The sequence below is a fragment of the Ovis canadensis genome, chromosome 1 (genome assembly GCF_042477335.2).
Source record: "Ovis canadensis isolate MfBH-ARS-UI-01 breed Bighorn chromosome 1, ARS-UI_OviCan_v2, whole genome shotgun sequence".
Taxonomy (NCBI): domain Eukaryota; kingdom Metazoa; phylum Chordata; class Mammalia; order Artiodactyla; family Bovidae; genus Ovis; species Ovis canadensis.
This window is the reverse complement of record NC_091245.1, coordinates 233,281,535-233,304,342: the sequence shown is the minus strand read 5'-3', so window position 1 is coordinate 233,304,342 and position 22,808 is coordinate 233,281,535. Positions and strand designations below refer to the sequence as shown.

General features: G+C 42.2%; 2 protein-coding genes across 16 annotated transcripts in view; one reads left to right on the top strand and one right to left on the bottom strand.

Annotated features, from left to right (window-relative positions):
- VEPH1 (ventricular zone expressed PH domain containing 1) overlaps positions 1-22,808 on the bottom strand; it is a 384,254-nt gene that overhangs the window by 276,263 nt on the left and 85,183 nt on the right. For all 15 annotated transcript variants that reach the window (XM_069561395.1, XM_069561331.1, XM_069561307.1 and 12 more), the window contains one exon: positions 7,983-8,149. In XM_069561395.1, coding sequence (XP_069417496.1) covers positions 7,983-8,149 — 167 coding nt within the window. The remainder of the gene's footprint in view (positions 1-7,982; positions 8,150-22,808) is intronic.
- PTX3 (pentraxin 3) lies at positions 15,577-21,488 on the top strand. Its single transcript, XM_069561610.1, has 3 exons — positions 15,577-15,973; positions 16,381-16,785; positions 20,629-21,488. Exons 1-3 carry the CDS (start codon positions 15,844-15,846, stop codon positions 21,234-21,236), a joined length of 1,143 nt encoding a protein of 380 aa, XP_069417711.1. The 5' UTR covers positions 15,577-15,843; the 3' UTR covers positions 21,237-21,488.

The window sequence follows — 22,808 nt, the reverse complement described above, 5'->3', positions numbered from 1 at the left end:
TTTCATTTACTACTTATAGCTACCATACTAACAAAATATATATTTTGAAAACCATGGTTCCGCTCCGAAGACTGTTCTAGAACCTACTATACAGTCTATCACTCCATCTTCTTAACGTTTCGCAACTATTCTCATTTTAAACAAATACTAAGTGACCTTTGAGTGTTGTCAGCCAGAAGATGCTGTGTTAGGTGCTGGAGGATTAGGTATGTGAACAGGAATGCTCTACACTGCTGAGAGAAAATCCTAGAAAATGACTCTTTTCTAGGGACCAGACCACAAAAGCAGTTCCTCTGGGTCTGTACATTAATCAATAGAGGGCTGAACTTGCCACTTCCTGCCACTTGTCTCCATATGGTTAGGGCTAGAAGTCTATGTCCTAGGGATAATGACAGATATGTTCATGTGTGTTACTAAATTCTGCTCCTTTTGTTGGCTAGACTACAGCATGGCTTTTGGCAGCCAAGAATACAGACTTAGGCCCAGAAGGCCACTTGGAAAATTGACCACCCAGCCTTTTCCTATAAATGGACTTGGAGAATTCTCTGGAGCTTCCAGCCATGAGTCACTAGCCAGGAACTGCCTCCCTCCACCTAGGAAGGACAGTTTCCTAAGAGAGGGATACTCAGTAGACAGTGATGGAGGAAGGGACCCCACCTGCTTGGGAAGCAACATCAGAAAGTCACAGACAATCTCAGCTACACAAAGAGTTTTTTTTTTTAAGGGCCAACTGTTGACCCTGCAGTCCTGAAAAGCCAGGTTATCACTAGTCACAGAAGTGGGTAGTGAGTGCATTCAAGAAAACATGAAACATTCCTGCACATTGCCTTCACTGGAGAATCTGCTCAGGGATCTCCAAGTTACAGAACACTGGCACAGCTTTCATGCAGAAGGAAAAGCCCCCTTTTAATCCTCATTTCCCATGGTGAAAATCCTCCTCATTTAGCCTCTCATTTCATTTGAAGTTGAATGAACTAGATATACATGGAAAGCCTCAATCTGTAGATGTGACTGTTGCCCTGATTTCATTTTCCTCTCAGTCAGCCTTTTTCTGTATCCCTCCTGTTCCCTTTGCCTGCTGTCTAAGTAATGAACATGAGAGAGACGAGGGTTTACCTGGGATTTCTCTAGCTCACTACCCGTGTATGTCAGTAATCAAGTGCTAGCTGACAAAGAGCTAAAGGAGGCAAGGGGGTGGGGTGGGGAGGGGCAGGACCACTTTAACATGAAGAGAAGTGCTGATGGAAAACAAAGGGTTGGTCAGTGCCCTGTCAACCACTCCCTCCCACCAGTTAGGATCCTGGTCCTGGTTTTGTCCCTTCATTTCACTATGAGTGCTTCCTAACCCTTTGCTTCCTCATTCCAGGATCTACACTCAGCACCCATGATAGATCTCATTGGCTGGAATTACACTGGGCTGATGACGTAGTTCATCCTGACCTGTATGGCTTTGTGAAAGTTCCCTAACCAGTGTTAGCCCCAGATATTCTGTAAATGGCAGCCTGAGGGGCAGGGCAGTGTGACTGCATGGCCTGTGGATGATATGGACATTGACCATCTGAAGATGGGAGGGCCAGATAAGATGAGGGAGGCACATGAAAAGCCACCTCACCAAGTCACTCCCTGGTACCCACCCTGCGCTTAACCTCTCCAAACTTCAACTTCTCTGTTTACAAAATGAAAAGGCTGTTGTGGGGAACAAGTGAGATGATTCCTGTAAAACACCTATATAAGTGCCTGGTATTTAACATGAGCTCGACCACTACTGGTGTCCCCTTGTCCACCCTCCCTTGCCTCCTGTAACCTGGGAACACTCACCTGTGGCCTTCTGAAGTGGAGGCTGCTCAGTGACTCCCCCAGAATAAGAGAGGAGGGGGCTGGGAGTTGGAGTGCTGGACCTGTCCAGCATTGTCACTTACTGCATACTACTGGTATGATGGGGCAAGATAACCTCTCAAAGCATCCAGTTTTTCCCCCAACTTTAACTGATTAATCCATTCTAATGTTTATATAATTTTAAAGGGTACACTCCATTTACAACAAAGCATCCATTCTGACTAGTGTAAAATGGAAAAACAAACACATTATAGAGTTATTGGTAGCATTAAGTGAGATATTAGATGTTAAAACAAAAATCCTTTGTGAATGACAAATCCTCTGCAAATTTAGGCACTAATACTATCTCATCTGTGTTAATAAATATTCACAGAGTGACTTCTCTGTGCCAGATACTATGCCAGGCATTGGGGACCCAGTAATGGACAAGGTAGTCCTCATGTCTCAAGTATTTGTATCACAGCCAAGGTGGTTCCCTGGTAGCTCAGCTGGTAAAGAATCCACCTGCAATGCAGGAGACCCTGGTTCAATTCCTGGGTCAGGAAGACTTGCTGGAGAAGTGATAGGCTACGCACTCCAGTATTCTTGGGCTTCCCTGGTAGGTCATCTGGTAAAGAATCCACCTGCAATGCAGGAGACCTGGGTTAGATCCCTGGGTTGGGAAGATCCCCTGGAGAAGGGAATGGCTACCTGCTCCAGTATTCTAGTATTCTGGCCTGGAGAATTCCATGGCAAAGAGTTGGACATAAATGAGCGACTTTCACTTTCAAGGTGGTCCAGAGGGAAAGAGAACAGTAGAGACAAATTCATGGCAGCGTGAAATGTGCTGTGTCAGGGATTAGGGGTAAGAAATGAGTCAGAGAGTTTTGCAGGCAAGAAAGCCACATCTAAGCAATTGTCAGCTCACAAAGGGTGGTGCTGGTGAGGGAAGATCATTCTAGATGGAGAATATCACATGTACGTAAAAACTCAGTGCCTGATAGAGAATGCCCACCTGTGATCCTTGAGACTGGATACTTGTTCGAGGTCTAAGGGTTAAAGAGACCCTGATGCTGGCAAAGATTGAGGGCAAGAAGAGTGATGGCAAGAAGGGTGACAGAAGATGAGATGGTTGGATGGCATCACTGACTCAGCAGACATGAGTCTGAGCAAACCCAGGGAGATGGTGAAGGACAGGGAAGCCTGGCATGCTGCAGTCTGTGAGGCAGCAAAGAGTTGGACACGACTAAGTGACTGAACGACAGCAACAAAGGAGGCCAAGCAACAGGCAGGGGCCTGGTTTTAAACAGCTTCATAAGCCCTTTCCCAAGTCTCTGGACAGCCACAGAAAGCCTGTAACCAGCGGTCTGCTGGACCTCTCTGAATGCCACCCAAGGTGCCACTATCTACCACTCTTGGACCTTACCTTTTTGGGCCAGGTGACGCCAAGCCCCTTCCTGTAAGTGAGCCTCCTCCTGGTTTCATTTACAGCCTTTATCCCATGGGAAATAAGTTGAATTAGCTTATTCTCTCCAGATCCTCCTTGAACTTGTATTGAACCTGCCCTTCTAAAGACTGTGTGTGTTTAGTTTTGCTCTCAGGCTGCAGATAAAATGGCATGCCCAGCTAGCTCCTTTCTGAAACCAGGTGCTGCCTATTAGTCACTTCTCTCTATTCCCCACATCACCTGGTCCCCAGTCTCTATCTGTGGTAGGCAGAATAACAACTTCCCAAAGATGTCCACATTCTAATCCCTGGAACCTGTGAAAAAGGGACTTTGTAAATGTGATTAAGCTAAGGGTCTTGCGATGGCAAGATAATCTTGGATCATCATCACAGGGCCTTGGCAAAGGGAAGAAGAAGAGTCGGAGTCAGGGAAAACATGATGGAAAAGCAGAGGTGAGAGTGATGCAGGCCGTGAGCCAGCCTCTTGGAGCTGGAAAGGGCAAGGAAATATTCTCTAGATTCTCTGGAAGGAATGCAAGCTTGATGACCCATTTTAGACTTCTGACTTCCAGAACTGTAAGGTAATAAATTCGTGTTGTTTTAAATCACTACATTTGTGGTAATGTTACAGCAGCACAGGAAACGAATACACCACCCTGTCTGTGACCCCTCACTCTGAGCTTTCTTTTACCTGGTCTAGTGATCCCTTACGGAGAAGGCAATGGCATCCTACTCTAGTACTCTTGCCTGGAAAATCCCATGGATGGAGGAGCCTGGTAGGCTGCAGTCTATGAGGTCGCTAAGAGTCGGACACGACTGACTGACTTCACTTTGACTTTTCACTTTCATGCATTGGAGAAGGAAATGGCAACCCACTCTAGTGTTCTTGCCTGGTGAATCCCAGGGACGGGGGAGCCTGGTGGGCTGCCATCTATGGGGTCGCACGGAGTCTGACACGACTGAAGCGACTTAGCAGCAGCAGTGATCCCTTAACTCCATTCCCCACCCAAACTCTGCTGTAGCTTTGCCCATCCTTTCTGTCCTTAATCCTTTCTGAAATTCATTTCTCAATCTGTGCTTGGAATTCACTCCCAGACTACCTCTAGCTTGTTCTATCTAATATTTTCTGCCACATCTTCAATCACTTTATTCTTACTGGATATTTTTAAACCCTCCTTATTTCCTCTAAACTCCAACACCCACGCAGGCATTTCCTACACTTCCCTTCCACACACAATCCATAATAGATGTCTTCAACTCCCCACTTCACCCCTACAGACCACTGCGTCTCATGAGTCACTAGTGGGTCTCCAGCTACCAAAGGCAAGGTCAATTCCTATCTCCAATCTCCTTTAAGTCCCTAGATCTTGACCCTGTTGAGTCACTTTCCCTCTTTGAAGACCACACACATCCTTTTACTTATTTTCATGGTCTTTACTTTCTTTGATCTCTTTTGTTCATTTTTTCATTTTCAAATTCAACAACACTTTATTGAAGCCCTACTATGTGCCCAGCACTGTGGTAGGGCATTCATACAAATATGCAGGTGCTATGCTCCTCAAGGAGTTTAAGGCACACTGGGAGAGAAAGACATGCAAAAAATAACTACAATATATCATTCTAAGTGCAAAAGCAAAAATGTATACCAGGTAACAGAGAGGCGCCCAGTCCTCTGTCTGACCTCTAGCCTTACTGCTCTAAGTGTGGTCACCGAAGCAGCAGGGGCAGCGTCACCAGGGAACTTGAAAAAGAGTAGAATTGGGGACCCCATCCTAGAGCTACTGAACTGAAACCTCTGGGGGTGGGGCTCCAGCCTGCTCTCTCATGTCCAGGTCTCCCAGCCCGGTCCCCACTTCTTAAAGGCCATCTGCCTCTCTTCTCAACCTGACACAAAACTTCAGTATCTGGCCTGATGCCACTCCCTCTGTGCATCTTCATGGCACCTGTTTTCCCCTAAGGCAGAACTCACTGTCACCCCATCTCTGCTTATACCTTTTTTTGGAGGCCGGGCCTGAGGCATATGAGATCTTAATTCCTAGACTAGGGATCGAACCCATGCCACCCCATTAGGAGTGCCAAGTCTTAACCACTGGACTGCTAGGGAAGTCCTCCCAACCTCTTTGTTTTTTCTCCCACCCTCCTTTTCTTAAAAATCTGTTTCTATCTTTTGTAGAGCACTTAACACCCTCTTTAACTGAGCTTAGTTTTATGAATATTTATTGAGTACTATCAGATATGTAACAAGATGTGGGATACAGAGGAAAAGAAGAAATCATGCCTTACCACAAGGAGCTTACAGTCTATTGTGGTTAATTATACATATAATCAACCTTGTCTGCCTTTCTTTGAATTTTGACATTGAATTCAGATGTTCCAGTTTTCAACTTGGTGTTGTTTTTCAAGTGGTGGATATTGATATTAACATGAAAATGGGGCAAAGATGCAGCCATAACTGATATAACCTTGGCCTTAGCATTAATCTGTATTATGCACACGTGCTTGTGCCCTCTAGAATCCACTTCTACTTCCCCCTTCCTGCTGCTGCTGCTGCTAAGTCACTTCAGTTGTGTCCGATTCCGTGCGACCCCAGAGACAGCAGCCCACCAGGCTCTCCCGTCCCTGGGATTCTCCAGGCAAGAACACTGGAGTGGGTTGCCGTTTCCTTCTCCAAAGCGTGAAAGTGAAAGTGAAGTTGCTCAGTCGTGTCCTACTCCTAGCGACCCCGTGGACTGCAGCCCACCAGGCTCCTGCATCCATGGGATTCGCCAGGCAAGAGTGCTGGAGTGGGGTGACATTGCCTTCTCCATCCTCCTTCCTAGCAGCCTCTAGTTTCTGAGTGTCTTCAGGGTTCAGGAGAAGCTCCAGGGATAGAGGAAGGGTCTGAAACAAAGACTCTCAGGACTTTGGTTTGGTTGTTTCAGGAGTCATGGGGGGAGAAGCATACTGGTTAGAGAACCTCGACCCCCATCCAGATCCCACAAGGAGAAAAGCCTACAGAAAATGGAAGCCAACACTGAAAAATCAAAAATCTGAGAAACGGAGATGGAGAAGCTGTTCTGCTCACATACCTGAGCCCCTAATCAAGTCTCATCTGAAGGTTTTTCCCCATTGCATGCACTAATGCATTCCTTTTATTGTTTAAACCAGTATGGGTTGGGTCTTTGGTTGCTGATAGTCACATGCAACCTAATTATTATGGTGCTAGTGGGCTTCCCAGGTGGCTCAGATGGTAAAGAATTTGCCTGCAGTGCAGAAGATCTGGGTTCAATCCCTGGGACAGGAGGATCTCCTGAAGAAGGGAATAGCAACCCACTACCTTCCCAATGTGGAGAAGGCAATGGCACCCCACTCCAGTACTCTTGCCTGGAAAATCCCATGGACGGAGGAGCCTGGAAGGCTGCAGTCCATGGGGTCACTGAGAGTCGGACATGACTGAGCGACTTCCCTTTCACTTTTCACTTTCATGCATTGGAGAAGGAAATGGCAACCCACTCCAGTATTCTTGCCTGGAGAATCCCAGGGACGGGGGAGCCTGGTGGGCTGCTGTCTATGGGGTCGCACAGAGTCGGACACGACTGAAGTGACTTAGCAGCAGCAGCAACCTTCCCAATGACAAGCCAAGTATTCTTGCCTGGAGAATCCCATGGACAGAGGAGCCTGGCAGGCTGCAGTCCGTAGGGTCACAAAGAGTCAGAAGAGCCTTGGCATGCACTCCGAGAATAACTAATTTGCCATCTAGAAGGTGAGCCTTTGCTCTCATTACAGGCTGATTTCCCCATAAGTGAGGACATGTGCAGGTCTTCCCCAGGGCCCCATCTGAGAAACTGTAGATCCCAAGGACTGCACAACCACACTGAACTTTCATTAAAGGTGTTCTGCAGTGACTACAGATTTGCACACTTGATGTGTTTGTATTACTGTACCTGTGGTGGTTAATTTTGTGTGTCAGCTTCACTGGGTCAGAGGGTACCCAGATATTTGAGTAAACATTATTCTCAGTGTGTCTGTGAGGGTGTTTCCAGATGACACTGGCATCTAAATAGGCCCAGCTGTGATGACAGGGTAACAGGCAGGAGGAAATGAACTGCAAGTGGCAGATGTCTTTTTCCTTCTCTACACAAAATTAAAAGAGGCTTCTTTTAATTCCGTGTTGAGGACACCTGGTTCTGCCTTGAGCTAACCAATACATTTCTCTTACAGAAATGTTTTTCTTAAGCTATGTTAATGAAACTATGTATTTGCTTTGGAATCTGCCTTTCTTCAAAAGGGTTCCCCCTAAGACTAACTTTTTTTCTTTTCTCAAACCTTGGGCTGAGAACGGGCTCAACAAACCAGTATTCATGTCAATTGTTTTATGATGCACCTACTGCCATCCTATCTCAAAAATGCATACTGTGGGAGAGGGGCCTGGTGAAACTCTCTCAGCCTTGAGGTGTCTCTCTTATCTGATTAATAGCTTTCTAACAGACATAAAACACCTTGCTAAAAACTACCAAGGGGTCACTCTTTCTGTCCCCTTCTGATGTCTGTGTCAGAAGCTTTCACTATCTCTGTTATACTTTAATAAAACTTTGCTGCAGAAAAAGCTCCAAGTAGTCAAGTCTCATCTCTGACCCCAGATCAAAATCCTCTCCTCTGGAGGTCACGAATCCTGGTATAACACATGGCTTGCAGCAGCGACCTTTCTGTGTGGATCATGTTGTATATAATACAATTTTTACCTCCAGTTGCTTCCTCTTTGCAGCTACATGCAGAAGCCGTAGAAGATGGTACTGTTCTGGTTGTTCCAGTCGAGACATCAAGCCTAGGAGTTCTGTGAGGTGTCTGTTAATTGGTTGAGGCTGCTTATCATACACAGCAGGTAAAACCCTCAACAACATGGCGTTACCTGTTAAAGGAACAGTAACGAGAATGATGACTTTATCAGTCCATGAGCCATATAAATAATATTATTATCAATGTAATAAATTTTGCACTTCCTCACATATTAGACAGCGCAGGCTGATGGCCAAATCCTCTGCTTAAAATAACATGGTACCTTATTCTGAAAAATCACTAAAGCATTAAACAGGTTCTGTAAAAGGGAATATTTTATGATATGATCAGCATTGTTATCTAATGAAAACTTTTCCTGAGTAATGTGCCCTGGGGAAGAGAATTTGACAGTAACCAGACCGCACCCTTGTGGAGGAAACAGTTCCGATAAAAATTCCTGTTGAGAAACAGCATTTGGATGCTGTTTAAATAAAAACTAAGCAGTGCTGCAAGCATGGATCTAAATGAAACTGAACCAAAAAAAAAAAAAAAGTGCAGAGGAATGTATTCATGTTCCTGGGAGATATGGAGGCCTGATTTAGACAACTGACATATGGAGGCTATGCCTTATTTTTATGAATAGTTAGAAAAGTAGCAATGCAAATTTAGATCCTCAATTTCTGCACTATATCAAGGGAAGTTTAGACTGAGCTTGCTTGTCACATGATTTGCCTCAAAGACTTGTACAGACAACTGGCTTTAAAATGGCAGAACCTAAAGAAGAAGATGACTTAAGCTATGGGACTCATTTGCAAACAACATATGGGAAACATCTGCCTATCACTTATGGTATGGAGTTTTTTTGAAAAATCCCCTCAAGTACTTAAATGTCTCAGAATTTATTTCTAGGGATTTCTTGAACAAGAATTTTCTTGCCTCTATTTATTTTAAATGTGGCTCTCTATATAGAAGTCATACACAGAAAGAATCAAGCAAGCAGTGATTACACATTTGTAAACCCTTATTAAATGGTGGGGACATTTAGATATGAGGATTAAGAAAAAAAGGCCAGAATTTTCTGAATATCTATGGCAAAATTTAATGAAAGGGTGATTCTGGATCAAAGTGAATGTATCAGGATGATGGTAAATAATGAGAATTGCTTTTTCCACATATGGCTCATAGAATGGTCTCAAACAGATTTCAATCATATAACCACAGAGCCCAAAATATTGGAAATATTCAGATTTTTTAATGTGAAAAACATTGTTTTATTTTGTTTTCTGTTTATTTTACTAAGAGCTTTTTCTTAAGAGATCAGGAATTGTCAATGTCATGTCCAATCTATACAAGGCACATTAGCTCATAGAACTTAGCTATGTAGACATACTGATTAACTGCTGGAAAAAGTTACGATAAATGGGACTGTCACTGGAATTGAAGACAGGACACAATATTCATTAGAGGTCCTCAGACTCCTGGGGGCAAAAGCCTAGATTAGTCATTTTTAGCGGACTTGAATTTGTTCAAATAATACAAAATTAAATAAGGGTGTTTTTTTTTAAACTGATGAAAACACTTTGGTATAGAAATCTTATTACTTTCATTCATAAATTACTATATTCTTCTTCATTATGAAATATTTCAAGTCATTAGACAAATACAGGCAAAAACACAAGGACTGTTGGTGTGCCTACCAACAAACTTTATCAAAACTCAGTTCAGTTCAGTTCAGTTCAGTCGCTCAGTCATGTCCAACTCTTTGCGACCCCATGAATCACAGTACGTCAGGCCTCCCTGGCCATCAACAACTCCCGGAGTTCACCCAGACTCATGTCCATTGAGTCGGTGATGCCATCCAGCCATCTCATCCTCTGTCGTCCCCTTCTCCTCCTGCCCCCAATCCCTCCCAGCATCAGAGTCTTTTCCAATGAGTCAGCTCTTCACATGAGGTGGCCAAAGTATTGGAGTTTCAGCTTCAGCATCAGTCCTTTCAATGAACACCCAGGACTGGTTTCCTTTAGGATGGACTGGTTGGATCTCCTTGCAGTCTAAGGGACTCTCAAGAGTCTTCTCCAACACCACAGTAGAGTTTGAGAATTTGAATTTCTAACAAGTTCTCAGGTGATGTTGATGGTCACTGGACCACATAATTAAGTAGTAAAGCAGTGGGTTTGTCCCTGGGAGTTAAGTTTCTAGATGTTCCAAAATTTCTTCTCAAAATGGTTGTAGTTTTCTATAGCTGCCATAAGAAACTGACATAAGCTTGTGGCCCAAAATAATACAAATTTATTATCTTATATTTCTGTAATACAGAAGTCTATCATGAGTCTCACTGGGCAAAAATCCAGGTCTTGGAAAGGCTGGTTCCTTCTTGGAGGTTGTAGGAAGGAATCTGTTTCTTGGCTTTTCTGGTGTCTAGAGACCACCAGCATTCTTTGCTTTGGGGTCTCCTTCCTTCATCTTCAAAGTTAGCTACACAGCATTCTCTGACCCTGCTTCCATCACTACACCTCTTCCTCTGATTATCTTTTCTGCCTTTCTTTGACTTAAGCACCCTTGTGATAACATTTGCAATGAAACACATTGTGTTCTCAGGTTGTGGGAATTAAGATGTGAACAACTTTAGGGGGGAGGTCATTATTCTGCCTACTACCATGATTATAGCAACTTACTTACCTATCAGAAACATCAATGTTTCTGTTGCCAACATTTAGTCTTGGCAGACACCCGTTTTTGCCAATCTGATGGGGTATAAAAATGTTACCTTACTTTTTGTTCTAATTTTCATTTCTTTAATTACTTCTGAGGCTGAGCAACCTTTTTATGTTGCTCTTCCATGATTTAGCCTTTCATATCCTTTGCCTGTTTTCAATCAAGATGTCTGTGTTTTCTCACTGATTTGTGAAAGTCACTCAGTCGTGTCCGACTCTTTGCAACCCCATGGACTATACAGTCCATGGAATTCTCCAGGCAAGAATACTAGCGTGGGTAGCCTTTCCCTTCTCCAGTGGATCTTCTCAACCCGGGAATTGAACTGGGGTCTCCTGCGTGGCAGATAGTTTCTTGACCAACTGAGCTATCAGGGAAGCACTGATCTGTAGAAATTCCTTATTTATTCTGGACACTAATTTTTGGTCTGTCAGTTTTAAAGTTGTAATCCTAATGGAGTTGGTTTTTAAATTTATTTTATGGTTTATAAATTTTTTAATTGAGAAATCTTTCCCTACCCATGTTCATAAAAATATTCTACTATAAGTACTATTCTCCTAAAAGTATTATGATTTTGTTTTATGTCTTAATCATCTGGATTTTATTTTTGTGTATATAAGGAAGGGATCAAATTATAAATTTATATATGTGTGTGTGTATATAAACAATTGTCTCAGAACAATTTATTCAGTGACCGTTTCCCTTCTGATTTGTAATACTTCTTTCATATATAAAGGTTCCCATGTATATGGGTCTGGTTATTTACCATACCTTCACCAATTATGTATACTAAGTCGCTTCAGTCGTGTCTGACTCATTATGACATTATAGACTGCAGCGTGCCAGGCTCCTCTGTCCATGGGATTCTCCAGGCAAGAATACCAGAGTGGATTGCCATTTCCTCCTCCAGGGGATCTTCCTGACCCAGGGATCAAACCCACGTCTCTTATGTCTCCTGCATTGGCAGGTAGATTCTTTGCCACTAGAGCCACCTGGGAAGCCCTTTATACATTTTCTTAATTATAATTTATAATAAGTCATTATACCTCACAAGGCAAGTTTCTTCATCTTCTGCTTCAGATTCCTCTTATTTCTTCATTTTCTGCTTCAAATTCCTCTTGGTTACTTCATATAAATTTTACCATTAGTTTGTCAACTTCCTTGTAAAGCTAGGTTAGGATTATTTTTCACATTGAATATATAGACTAATTTGGGATAACTGACATCTCTGTGAAACTGAGTCTTCTCATTCAAGAACATGATATATTCTTCTATGTAACTTTTTTTATATCTCTAAAGTTGTGTGATATTAGCTGTGCCCTGTCTATCTTTTATTAAATTGATTCCTAAGTATTCCATAGTTGTTGCTGCTATTGTAAATTGTAAGTTTTGGTTTTTTAAAGATGTTTTCTATTTATCTGCTATATCAAGAAATCAATAAATTTTTGTGCACTGATCTTTCATCCAGCAAAACTTGTTTAGTTCTTTTTTTTTTTAATTAATGGAGTCTCAAGATTTTCTGTAGAAAAATAATCAAATTATAATAAGTAACAACTTTGTAATATTCCTTAAGTTTCTTTTATTGTCCTACTTTACCAGCTGGGACCTCCAACACTTTGATGAGTAGAACCAGGTCCTGATCATCATTTTCTAATTCCTGTTTTTAAAGAGTATGCTTCTAAGGATTCATCATAATGTATGTATATGTTTCTACATATTCTTGGTATTTATATTTTATCAGGTTAAGTTCCTGTCTTTTTCCTAGTTTGAACATGAATGAATGTTAGATTTTATTAATTGACTTTTCTGCATCTGTCCATATGACCATATGAGTTCTCTTTTAAACGGTTACTGTAGTAAATGAATGAGTATTCTAATGTTTAATCAATCTTGCACTCTTGGAATACACTCAACTTGGTATGATATATTTGAAAGCATGATTACTGGACTTCTTGGGCTAATACTTCATTTAGAGCTTCTGCATCTATATTCTTAAATGAGACTGACTTGCAGTTTTCCTTTCTTGTGTTGACCTTGTCTTTTTTTTTTTAGTATCATCCTTACTAGACATATAAAAAGAATTTAGCGCACTCCTGCACACACCATTCTCAGAGGCAGTTAATATAAAATGGGAATTATATGTTCCTTGCATGGTAGGACTTGCTTATCAAACTTTCTGGGCAATGTTCTATACATTTTATTATATCAAATTTTAAATTATATACATTTCTATATCCTTTTGAAGTTTTTAGCATTTTAATCATCAGTTGTGGCAGAAATGGACTTATCAGTTATAAGAAGTTTGTGAAAATCTGCCTTTATGACTATGGATTTACCAATTTTTCCTTATAAGTCTGTCAATATTGGCATATTTTTTTGAACCGATGCTACTAGATAGTTCTGAGGTATCTTCTTGGCAAATTATTTATTTCATCATAATTTCATTACTCTCTTTGCCTTAAAGTCTATTTTTGACTAATATTAATACAGCTATGCTAGCTTTTCTGAATAGCCCTCGTTTGGTATATTCTCTCACCACCTTTAAATTTTTTGCTTTCAGGGTTTCTAGATTGTTGTGTTTTATGTGTGATCTTATAAGTGACATAGAACTGGACTTAAAATATATTCCTATCTGACAACTCTTGTCTCTTAACTGGAATGTTTGTTTCATTAATATTTAGTGATTAGTATTTACAGTATTAGGTATATTTATAGTATTAGGTATTAGGTATATTAGGTATAGTATTAAGTATTTATAGTATTAGGTATATTAGTATTTACAGTATTAGGTATATTCATAGTATTAGGTATATTTTAGATTACAGGTGCTTTTTGGAGAAAGAAATGGCAACCTACTCCAGTATTCCTGCCTGGAGAATTCCATGGACAGAGAAGCCTGGTGCGCTACAGTCCGTGGGGTTGCAAGAGTCTGACGTGACTTAGCAACTAAACCACTGCCACATGTGCTTTCTTTTTATCTTGCTTTGTCTATCCTTTTCTTCCCTTCTTTACTACTTCCTATTAAACAGCTCGTTTTTGTTTTTTTTTTAATTCACTCTATTCCTTCTATTTGGTCATTTTATTTCCTCTTGGTTTTGGTGGCTGTCATTTGAAAGATAAACATACTTGAACTAACAAAGAAAAATTAACTTTGCTATCTGGAACAATGAAAGGACGTTAGAATTATTTTCTTAGATCTTTCTTCCAGTTCCTTAATATTCTTTTCAGCTTTGCCAATCCTTTAATTTCTTAAAAATTTCAATTAATTTTTTAACTCAAGGTTATATTTGAGTCTTTAAATAATAGGCCTATTTTTCTTCTTTTGACAGTGTCTTTTTCATTTTTCAGGTTTCCAGTTCTTTCAAACACACTTATTTTCCAGTTTCTAGCTGATATTTTAAATAAATGAAATTCTTGAGGGAGGGGTGTCCAATCCCTTTTGGTTTCTGCTGGTTCTCATTTATGGTAGATTGTTTAATCCTATGTTTAAATATTTTTTATTATGAATTTTCACTGTGGCAGATAGTACACATTTGCTTCTCGAACATGTATAAGGGCAGGCCCAAAGTCGCAAACTCTTAGGGACCTTGTAGAGTTCAGTCAAAGAGAGACAGGCTTACTTCTCTCTTTTCTGTGCTAGGGTAAGGACTGGGGCTATATCTATTGAAATCTAGTCAGTTAACTCCCCACCCAGACCTAAGCCTTGTGGCCCTTAACACTTGGTTAACACAGAACTGAAACATCTCTTCCCCCTTCACCTCCCCTGATGTGTGTGCGTGCGTGTGTGTGTGTGTGTGTGTGTGTGTGTGTGTGTGTGTGTGTGTAGGGGGGCTCTAGATTCAGCTCATGGGCTCACTGACCAGTTTTTGGTTCCCTCTCTTTGGGTAGGTGGCATTAGTGGTAAAGAACCCACCTGCCGATGAAAGAGACATAAGAGATGTGGGTTCAATCCCTGGGTCAGGAAGATCTCTTGGAGAAGGGCATGGCAACTCACTCCAGTATTCTTGCCTGGGAAATTCAATGGACAGAGGAGACTAGCGGGGCTGCAGTCCATAGGGTCACAAAGAGTTGGACATGACTGAAGCGACTTATCACCCTTGGCCTCTGGATATTGTCCTTACTTTATTGGGAACTTATTTGTATATTTAAAGTTTTTAATTATTATTCAAATGTAAACACATTTCTAGTGTTTTTTTTTTTTTCAGCTTATATAGATCTCCATATACTGACAGAAGCGGGAATCCCTAAATTTACTTTAAAAACATGATCTTTGACTCTGAGCCTAGTGAAATAAGATACCCACATAATAGATTATGAAAAGAAACACACCTAAAAAGTCAGTTTATTCCTTTCCCCCGACTTCTCCTTATTTTCGGTTTACTAGTTTTGCTGTGCTTCTCATTAAAAAGTATGTTTATAAAAGTATAGTTGTAACTCCAGAAGGATTAAAGATGGAATGACTTGAAATGGATTTGGATTATAGAACCGTACAAATTCTTACTGTGTTGGTTTATCTTGAAATCAGAAAGTAACTTTCACATCTTAGACCTGTAAAACTGTACAAAGAAAAAGTGAAAAAATGTTTTCTATGTGTAAAGGGTTGTGAAATAATGAGAGCACACACAAAGTGCTGGGATGATGCTCTTGCTTTCCCACCTCTATGCCTGCTGAATCTATTCCCCTAAATCTCTATTCCCCTAATCCCTCTCCTCTCCCTCTCATCCTTCAGTACTACCAATTCAAGTTACAACAGCTAATCCCCAGGGGGAAACAGTCCTAGCCTTGTCTTCCCCTTTCTTTCCCCTCTGACACTCCTCCAATTAATCTGACTGTACTGTAAACCTTTGCGGTTTACTATTGTGCAACGTCCCCCGTCCCCCACATCTCCTTCACCCTCCTTTCCCCCAGCCCCCTCCCCCACAAATCTGGGGAAATCCCGTTAAGGCAGTGCCACTGGCATTACTCATTCATCCCCATTCAGACTTTCCCCAGCATTTATTAAGGGCCCTCAGCTCCTGCCTCTCACTCGCACTCTCCTCCGCTCCTCCTGCACTCTGAGAGCCTCTTGCCTCGTCCCCTCCCGACAGCGGTGGGAAGAACGTCGTCTCTCCAGCAATGCACATCTCTGTGATTCTGTTTTGTGCTCTCTGGTCTGCAGTGTCGGCGGAGAATTCAGATGATTATGAGCTCATGTATGTGAATTTGGACAACGAAATAGACGATGGACTCCATCCCACCGAGGACCGTAAGTTCGTTTTAACTCTTTCTCTGCTAACCCTTAACTACATATCTACCTCCTTAGGTCTAAGTATTATACATATATTCTGTTGCCAATGCAATAAACAACAATAACCAAAAAAGAGTTTTGCCAAAGAGAAAAGCACGTCAGGAAAGGAGATTTCATAAAGTTACTTCTCTCAGATACGTAATGGGCCGAACTGTATGAAATCGCCGGTATTCGCCTGTTTTGAGAGAATTGCCATGAACGGCAATTTCATCGAGTTCAGCTTATAAAACCTGCAAGGTTTCCTTAAAGGGAAGGGGGTCCTGGGGACGGGCTGTCACTTGGCGACCATCGAGGGAGGTCGGCATTTTACAAAGAACACCCGAGGGAGGGTCAGGTCTGTAATGCGTGTATATTCCCCACTCTAGCCACGCCGTGCGACTGCAGTCGTGAGAACTCCGAGTGGGACAAGCTCTTCACCATGCTGGAGAACTCGCAGATGCGGGAGGGCATGCTGCTGCACGCCACCGAAGCCGTGCTCCAGGGAGAGCTGCAGAAGCTGAGGGCCGAGCTGGGCCGGCTGGCGGGCAGCCTGCAGAGCCTGTGCGCGCCGGAGGCCCCCGCCGAAGCCAGGCTGGCCCGGGCGCTGGACGAGCTGCTGCAGGCGAGCCGCAATGCTGGCCGCCGGCTGGCACGACTGGAAGAGGCCTGGGCGCCGCGGCCGCAGGAGGAGGCGGGGCGGGCCCTGGGCGAGGTGCTGGAGGAGCTGCGGCGGACGCGGGCCGACCTCCGAGCTGTGCAGGGCTGGGCAGTCAGCCGCTGGCTGCCGGCAGGTAAGGACGCGGGGACTGGTGGGGACCCCTGCGCGGCTTCGTTCTCAAAGCGCGAGTTGCGGGAAACCGAGTCAGCCAACCAAGCCTCTAAGGGCAGGCTTTAGTGTGAGGAAACATACCGGCTCACACCCTTCTGTTTCGGCATGCGCGGTCACAGAGCTCAGATACATCATAAAAGGAGGGAAAATTGCTTTCAAAAGTAGTCAGTCTTCAGTCCCGAGGAACCCTGAAGATAGTTGTGTAGGTAACCATCACAGTATTGAAATAGACCTCAAGGGCCTCCAGACTGACACTTGATCGGACCAGGCGTTAGAGAAACTCTATTGGCGAGTTATAAGAGTGACTGCTCTCAATGTCCAGCTTCCCTCCGTTAGGGATTTCCACTTCTTCTAATATTAGCCTGCCTCTCTCTTTAAGGGAGCTCTGGTTCCCCGCGCTATTTCAGGACCCAGCCTAATTTTTAGGAAAGTTTTCCAGTCCCTGGCTGGCCCCTTCTCCCTACCAGTTCTAAACAAGAGACTTGAGGTTGAATCTGATCTCCCAAGGGCCCCTGCCCCGAGCCCCCTGGGTCTGTGAAATAAGCTCCAGAGTGAGCTCCAAGAGTGTGAAGTTTGGAATAAACCAGCAGCTGAGGGATCCACAGTGGGACAGTCAGATGTAGGAGGTAGTTGGCATCCAGGCAGTTCCTCCGGAGTTGTGGAGGATCAGGGTGAAACAGAAGAGAAGCAGTTCAAACCAGATGCAACCTGTCCAAGTCCCATGTGATACTAGTGAACTTCCAAACATATGTGGGCCTGAAACAATACATTTTAAAGATGCCTCAAGGAAATATAGAGAAGGTTTGGAGCGAAGAACACTCCTTTACAAAAAGTCAGACTTTCTAAGAAATGGTGCTATAACAATCATTTGTGGGTTATATTAGAAAATCCGTGTTCTAGGTAAGAAAATATAACATACACTTTTCCCTGTTCATAAGCAACTTATGAACAAAAAACAATTACACCCTTCGTTATGTCCAATAAAGCAACTCTTACTATATGGGGTAGGAGGCAGAATCAAGCATATGTGAGAGCATATTTCATTTAAAATTTCAGATTTATACCAAAATACCAGTCTTTCCTAAATAATTGAGAACTGTTTATCAGTACAAAGCATGTTTTTTAATGAAGGGCTTCAGAGGGGGGAAATCATAAAATAAACATACCATAGATCCTTAGTGTAAGTGACAGGACAAACTATAATTCTCTGGCAGTTTTAATGGATGAAATTTCTTGTCTTTTGCAAATCACGTAAAATCACTGTACATATCATGTACTGGGAAAACTGAAGAGTTATGCTAACTTTCACCTCCACCTCTGCATACCAGTTAGAGCAGAAGAAGGATGTATTTCTGAATTCAAAAGTGTTAATTCTTTTTTTTAAATTTTATTTTATTTATTTTTTGTTAATTCTTATTACATCCATTCATACATTTACCCACATGCTTTGATTTTTCCTCTCTTGGTTTCCTGCCAGCTTGGCTCCTAAGGGATTCCTAATCATTCTGTTGTCAGCCTCTTAAGAACCTGGTTTTAATTCTGTTTGGTCTTTGATAATATAATCAGAAAAAAACCTATTAGTTAAAAGCCATTTCATGAGAGAGTTTCTGACATTTTAAAGCCATATCAAGGGTCTCAATCACCGACCCCCAAAAGAAGCCACAGAAAAAACTTGCCAACATGCAGTTCTACTCATTGAACCTACATAACCAGCGCAGCCCAGAGGGGAAGCTGGGTCTCTGAGAGGCAATCAAGGAAGGCTTTGGAATGCAATCCTGACTGACTGGGCTTATTTAAACAGGAAATCAGTTAATTAGATTGCAGTAGGCGCTCTCTCTGAACACTGTTTTACTGAAACATTAGACAATATCTAAAATGCCCAAGCATATGGTGATCTTTTGTTCCATGATCTTTGTTTGATTTAAATGACAGGTAGAAGAGTATGCATCTACCAATTTCATTTTCAAAAAGAATCAGTGCCTCATTAAAAATTGATTTAAAAAAATCTTTAGAAATTCAAATTATTCAGGGAAAAAGTTAATACCAAAGTATGGCAGGACCAATTTTGTGCTTTAGTGTGATGGTTACTTTTATAGGATTTTCTGAACCTCAATATCTTCTTTGACTATTTCAAAAGGATAAGGTCCATCTGCTTAATTTTTCTGGGTTGGAGCCCACCTCTCAGCCACTTGTAGATGGTTAACTTAGTTTATCACACTACACATGGACATTTGGTTCCTGCAAGTCTTGTTTACCACTTAGTCTTCAAATGCTCTGGGAATTTGCTTTTTAAAGCTATCTTATGGTAAATCTTCTTTAAAGGTTGTTATAAAGTGAATACTTAGCCCTAATTTTTGCTGTTGTTTAGTCACTAAGTCATGTCCAACTCTTTTGCGACCCCATGGACTGTAGACCACCAGGCTTCTCTGTGAGATCTCCCAGGCAAGAATATATTGGACTGGGTTGCCATTTCCTTCTCCAAGCCCTAACAGATTTTTAAAAAATTCTTTAATTGGTCTTTTATATGTATATATTTGAGTTCAGCACAAGGTAGAGCTCACTTATTAAAGCTTTTAGCATATTATTTCCCAGAGACACCTGAAAGGTCTTCACTTCAGCATCTGCAGCTCCCTGACTGGCCATGTGACCTGGAGATGGACAGAGGTGGGAGCTCCCACCTCTCATGTTTGAAAGTCTCCTTCTAAGTGTGTATTAGTGGAAATATGTCCTCCATCCAGCCCCTTAGAAGAATTCACTCTTCCTTAAAGGTTTTCTGTCAGGGCTTACATAGTACTTGTAAGCATTTGGACAAAGTGAGAATTTTTAAGCATATCTTTGGTCTACAAAGTATTCCCTGGTGGCTCAGAGGTAAAGTCTCTGCTTGCAATGTGGGAGACATGGGTTTGATCCCTGGGTCGGAAGATATCCCGGAGAAGGAAATGACCACCACTCCACTACTCTTGCCTGGAAAATTCAGTGGACAGAGGAGCCTGGTAGGCTACAGTCCATGGGATCGCAGAGTGGACATGACTGAGCAGCTTCACTCTCTCACTCTTGGTCTACAAAGCCCTTCTCAAACGTTACATACTTGTTGCTTACAGACTTGCAGAATTTAGAAGGAGAAGGGAAGAGCCTTTGACAGATAACTGTTAAGCCTGGAGAGATTGTGGGGCTCATCAAAAGCTATATAGCTTGCTAGTAGTAAAACAAACTGAATTCCAGTTCTTTTAGCCAAATCCAGGGATTCTACCACTCAGAGGCAGTGCAGTGTGCTGGTTAAGATTGTGGCTCCTGCAGCCAGAACTGTTGATGTTGTTCAGTTAAGTCCTGTCCAACTCTTTGCGACGCCATAGACTGCAGCACACCGGACTTCCTTGTCCTTCATTATCTCCCAGAGTTTGCTCAAACTTATGTCTGTTGAGTCAACGATGCCATCCAACCATCTCATCCTCTGTCACTCCCTTCACCCCCTGTCCTCAACCTTTCCCAGCATCAGGGTCTTTTCCAGTGAGTCAGCGCTTAGCATCAGGTGGCCAAGTGCCCAAGTTTGAGCCTAGTTTCACTATTTCTTTGTGTGCCTTCTTTTCCATTTAAATGCTTCCCTTAATGAGACGGTTGGATTTCCTTATTCCTGTTTTCTTTGCACTATAGAGATTACACTTGGGCCCCTCAATTCATAACATATTGCTGCATGTAGTTTTCAGTTGTAGTCATTAAAAGGCCCATCCTAAAATACCTAATTGCCAGAATCATTTCAAAATGAATTTGTATTTTTTCTCATATTCTTACTTTCTTGCCACTCTAGGTTGTGAAACAGCGATTTTATTCCCCATGCGTTCCAAGAAGATTTTTGCAAGCGTGCATCCGGTGACACCAATGAAACTTGAGAGTTTCAGTGCCTGCATTTGGGTCAAAGCCACAGAAGTATTAAACAAAACAGTCCTGTTTTCCTATGGCACAAAAAGGAATCCATATGAGATCCAGCTGTACCTCAGCTATCGGTCCATAATGCTTGTGGTGGGTGGAGAGGAAAACAGACTGGTCGCTGATGCTGTGATTTCCCCAGGAACATGGACCCATCTGTGCAGCACCTGGGATTCAAAGAAAGGGCACATGGCTTTGTGGGTAAATGGTGACTTGGTGGCCACCGCTGTTGATATGGCCACAGGCCACGTTGTTCCTGAGGGAGGAATCCTGCAGATTGGGCAAGAAAAGAATGGCGTAGGTGGTGGCTTTGATGAAACATTAGCCTTCTCTGGCAGACTCACAGGCTTCAATATCTGGGATGGTGTTCTCAGCAACGAAGAGATAAGAGGGGCCGGAGGAGCAGAGTCCTGTCACATCCGGGGCAATGTGGTTGGGTGGGGAGTCACAGAGATTCAGCCCCACGGAGGAGCGCAGTATGTTTCTTAAGGGCTGTGAAACTCTACTTGAAGCCAAAGAAATAAACTCACATCTTAAACATACGCCAGTTGAAGGAGAGAGTTGAGATCAATCTTTATTTATCTTGGCAAAATACTGAGTAAACAGTTGAAAGGGAGACATTGGAGAAGGCTTTTGGGGATATTGTTACTAGATTTTATGCCATGGTGCTTTCAGATTAATGCTATGTCTTTGTCAGATAAACTCTCCAATAATTAAAAAGGACTGTATGAATGAACAGAAGGACAACTGTTTTACTTTTCTTTGGTTAATTTCATTTTGGCCTGAGATGAATTTTACATTGGAAGAATAATAAAATTTGTTGTCCATTGTTCATTGGTATATGCCTTATTATGAAAAAATGATGATAAAACATATTTATACTTCAATGTGACTTAACAAATACAAATGTAGTTTATGTGTGATAATCAAATGTCATTTTTTTGAGGAGATAGTTATATAAGTTATATTGTAAAATGGTTTTGTATTAATTTTATTAAGACTATTTTTGTAAAGCTCTACTGTAAATAAAATATTTTATAAAACTAGTCCATGTCGTCTAAGTATATATTTAAACTGTCTGGAAGCAAATCCATACTTCTCATTTTTTTATCTAAAGCAAACACTAGTTTTCAGATGCTAATCTACTATGCAAATAGTAATGGTTAGATTGTTAGAGGTGCTTCCCTGGTGGCTCAGTGGTAAAGAATATGCCTGCAATGCAGGAGACTTGGGTTTGATCCCTGGGTCGGGAAGATCCCCTGGAGAAGGAAATGGCAACCCACTCCAATATTCTTGCCTCGGAAATCCCATGGACTGAGGAGCCTGGCGGGCTACAGTTCATGGGGTCACAAAAGAGTTGGACACAACTTAGTGACTAAACAACAACAATACTGTTAGAAACAAACTATAGAATTGTTTTATGCACTGGCTTTCTATAAGTCATAAGCAAGAAAGATGATCTTAGCTAAGTCAATTCATCTCTCTCGGTTTTAGTTTGCTCAACTGAGAAATCAAGGAATTGAAGAAATGATCCCTTCCAACTTGATAATGCTGTGAACATACACAACTTTCTGTCCCAGGTATACATGGAAAGAAAGTATGGATTATCAAAGTCCTCAGATTCACATGATGCCTGCAAGAGATGACTGAGGATTCTTATTGTGGTTGTTATTTAGTCATTAAGCTTGACTGACTCTTTTGTGACCCCAGCGACTTTAGCCCACCAGGCTCCTCTGTCCATGAGATTTCCCAGGCAAGAAAACTGGAGTAGACTGCTATTTTCTTCTCCAAGGGATCTTCCCCACTCAGGGACTGAACCCGAGTATCCTGCATTGGCAGGTGGATTCTTTACCACTGGGCCACCTGGGATGCCAGGACTATTATAAGGGAAATCTAAAAATGTGGAAAAGAAACAATGACTTCTGCCCTTAACACATATCCCATTCTCTTACTTATGCATAAAGGAGAGGACAGTCAAGCCCGTCACCCTGTAGGTAGGGATGTAACTCCCTACCACACTAATGTTCTCCTCCTGTGGAGGCCATGCAAGGACTGATAGTG

Bases quoted from the DNA above. Each gene is read 5' to 3' on its own strand.
- PTX3 (XM_069561610.1), top strand. From the start codon at position 15,844: ATGCACATCTCTGTGATTCTGTTTTGTGCTCTCTGGTCTGCAGTGTCG. The intron at 15,974-16,380 runs GTAAGTTCGTTT...TCCCCACTCTAG, and splicing joins ACTCCATCCCACCGAGGACC to CCACGCCGTGCGACTGCAGT. The intron at 16,786-20,628 runs GTAAGGACGCGG...TTGCCACTCTAG, and splicing joins CAGCCGCTGGCTGCCGGCAG to GTTGTGAAACAGCGATTTTA.